This window comes from Salvia splendens, chromosome 14 (genome assembly GCF_004379255.2).
Source record: "Salvia splendens isolate huo1 chromosome 14, SspV2, whole genome shotgun sequence".
Lineage (NCBI taxonomy): Eukaryota > Viridiplantae > Streptophyta > Magnoliopsida > Lamiales > Lamiaceae > Salvia > Salvia splendens.
In genome coordinates this window covers 27,506,670-27,509,499 of record NC_056045.1, presented here as the reverse complement: position 1 = coordinate 27,509,499, position 2,830 = coordinate 27,506,670, and the positions used below count along the sequence as shown (strand labels likewise).

Here is a 2,830-nt window from a genome sequence, read left to right as displayed (position 1 = left end):
TTTGAAAAAATAATATTCTATTAAATTGAAAAAGTAAATTTTCTTCGTTGTTCCGTCCGTGTTTAAAATGATCTCCTTTAATCTTTTATGATGTTCTAAACGACGATATGACACTAAAATTGTAAATTAAAATACATCTTCAAAATTTAAATTTGATACTAAAACTTTGTGATTTAAAATAATTGTTATTCATTTATTTAACTTTGAACACGATTAATCGTCTATGTGGCAAACACCATCTGGTGTACACGTAAATCCTCATTTTCATAAAATAGTAATGCACTTAATAAATTTATTTACAAGATTTTCGAATCTCACAACACTACTGATTTGCTTAGGGGAAATTGGAGATAAAAGAAAATGCCAGTCTAAAATAACAGTGTATGAGAAGAGAATCTCACAATACCACATGCTGTTATTAGCATAAACAGGATTAGCCATGTGGATTGATTAACTTCCTAATCTGGTATTAACGATAACCAAAAAAAATTAAAACCTCCACGCTGACGTGGCAACAAGCACCCTGTCATGCCAGCAAAGCATCATCTCCCCATGTCTCTTGCTGACGTGGAACCCTCTCACTTGAACTCTCCTCACCAAACACTCCGCCTGAAACTCGGCAAACTGACTCATCCCCACCTGCTTCAGCCCCGCCCCCACCATCGCCTCCCTCCACCCCGCCGCCCCCATCCTCCCCACCCCCTCCACTATCTTCGGGTACACCACATACTCCTCTATCTTCCTCATCCACTCCCCTCCTCCGCCCGCCTCCAACGACTCCATCACCGTCGAATAGAACTCCAGCCCCTCGATCACCGCCTGCCGATACGACACCGCCCCGAACCCCTCTCCGTCCACGTGCACCACCACGTGCGGCGACAACCGCTGCAGATCCGTCAGAAACCCCGTCCCCACTCGCCGGAATATCGCCGGCGATAAAACCACCGCCACCTTCTCCCCATGACGGAACTTGACGGAATTGAAATACACGCACTCGAAATTCCTGATTGGCACGAAATCAATCTCGAAAACGACGTTTAGTTCCCGCGCGAACTGAGTTAGGTTTTCCCTAACCAGAGCCGACTCGGCGGAAAAGTCCTCCGTCACCAGAGCGGATATTCGAAGTGCGGGCTTCGCCCGCGCTTCGGATATCTCTCTGATGAAGGAGGCCCAGTGGCCGCCGAGTCCGATCTCGAAGTCGACGACGTGTACGGATGTTGCGCAGCCGTCCACGGCGTCGAGCACGGCCTGGGTGGCCGTGAATCCCGAGAACATCGGGATCGGCGATATGGTGGAGAATGTCTTCTGGGCCTTGATGGTGTCGATGAGGTCGGGGGACCGAGTCGACCCGGTGAGTAGGGTTCGGAGGGCTTCCTTGAAGTAGAAGGCGGCTCGCTGCAGCGGCTTCCCGGATGGGGAATGGAGGCGTTGGTTGAGGCGCACCGCGATGATCTGGCCGAGTTGGAGCGAGTTCGTCTCGAGGCACTCGGCGAGTCGGATCAACTCATCCACGTAGTCGAATCCTGGGTTCCAGTCGTTGACGTCAGCCGTGTCAGGGTTTTGAGTGTAGTTGGGGATGTCGGAGAGTAGGCCGAAGTTGGTGGAGATGAACGGAGACGAGTCGAAGGAGTTGGTGGGCGGAGGGAAGTCGGGGAGATTAGGGTTTGAGTTAGGGTTAGGGTTAGGGTTTGGGTCATCTTGCAAGCCCAATTCTCTCATCAAAGAATCCCACTCCTCCAATTGTGGGCTGATCAGCACATGATCCTCCAGCTCCGTGGCTGGGCTAGGGCTTCCTCGGAGATCGAGGACGGATTTGGGCTCGTAGGGCGGGCTGGTGGCTGCGATCGATGTTGCTTTAGGGCTGTGGTTGCTTGTTGGGAAGGGTAGTTTCATTTCTTGAAAGTTGAAACAAAAGGGAAAGAAGATGAAGATGGAGATGAAGAAAGCAAAAGGGGGTTTGGTTTTGATATTTTCTTGTCTTGCTTTCTTGCAAATGTAAACTCTTTCCCAATACTCATATAGGTTATTTTTTCTTGAAAATTGGGAGTTGAGAAATGTAAGATGAGGGCTTTTTGTGGGTGATCATTGTTGCCTTTATATAACTTTGCGTGCATGGGGATGGCATGGTGGTAGGGTTCAGTGGGGGCTGAAAAAAATGATAAATAATACTTCTAAAGGCCAATTTCTTAGACTATACATGATTTTATAAAGTAAGGTTTCATGTATTAAGCAGCCAGAGGTAAACTAAAAATATAAGTATTAGGTCATCTTCATGAGACATATCAAAAAGGAAAATTAGTCATTTTCGTCCGGGTAGGAAGTAAGATCTTGCAACAAGAAGTGAGAAGATTAAATTAGATGTATTTGTTTGAAGCTTGTTGACGAAGACTTGCAACAAGTAATAACGCCTTTTTTGTGGTGTCTTTACTTTGTTGGATTCTCATCTTTCCTTCATAATTATTGTAGCTATTTTTCCAGCCACTTTTCACTTGTTTTAATTTCACGTTTTGGACACTTGTTCTTTAGTTAGTGTCTTAATTTATTTATACAGTAGTTTAATTTTCTCATGAAACATGAGAGAATAGATATTGTTGGAATCAAAGAAAGTTGCTTTCACATATCTTTCTCTTGATTAGTATAGAGGTTGGTACTTGGTAGACTAATTAGATGCAAATGAATTAGTTCGTTCTACTGACATTGAATCCTTGAAATAGGTATAAAAGCATTTTGAATTCTTTTTCTTTTTTATATTTCCCAATATTCAAATTCTTTATTTGACTACATCATAAAAAAATGGTCGTTATGACTATGCGTGTGGATAAATGAATGA

The 2,830-nt window shown here is 44.5% G+C and overlaps 1 protein-coding gene across 1 annotated transcript; it reads right to left on the bottom strand.

The window, feature by feature from the left end:
• Positions 1-245: 245 nt before the first annotated feature.
• LOC121766131 (scarecrow-like protein 15) lies at positions 246-2,143 on the bottom strand. The gene has a single exon (XM_042162476.1). The coding sequence runs from the start codon at positions 1,891-1,893 to the stop codon at positions 490-492; it is 1,404 nt and encodes a 467-aa protein (XP_042018410.1). The 5' UTR covers positions 1,894-2,143; the 3' UTR covers positions 246-489.
• Positions 2,144-2,830: the final 687 nt, after the last annotated feature.

What these genes read in the sequence shown, in the direction of transcription:
- LOC121766131 (XM_042162476.1), bottom strand. Translation starts at nt 1,893, where the DNA reads ATGAAACTACCCTTCCCAACAAGCAACCACAGCCCTAAAGCAACATCG.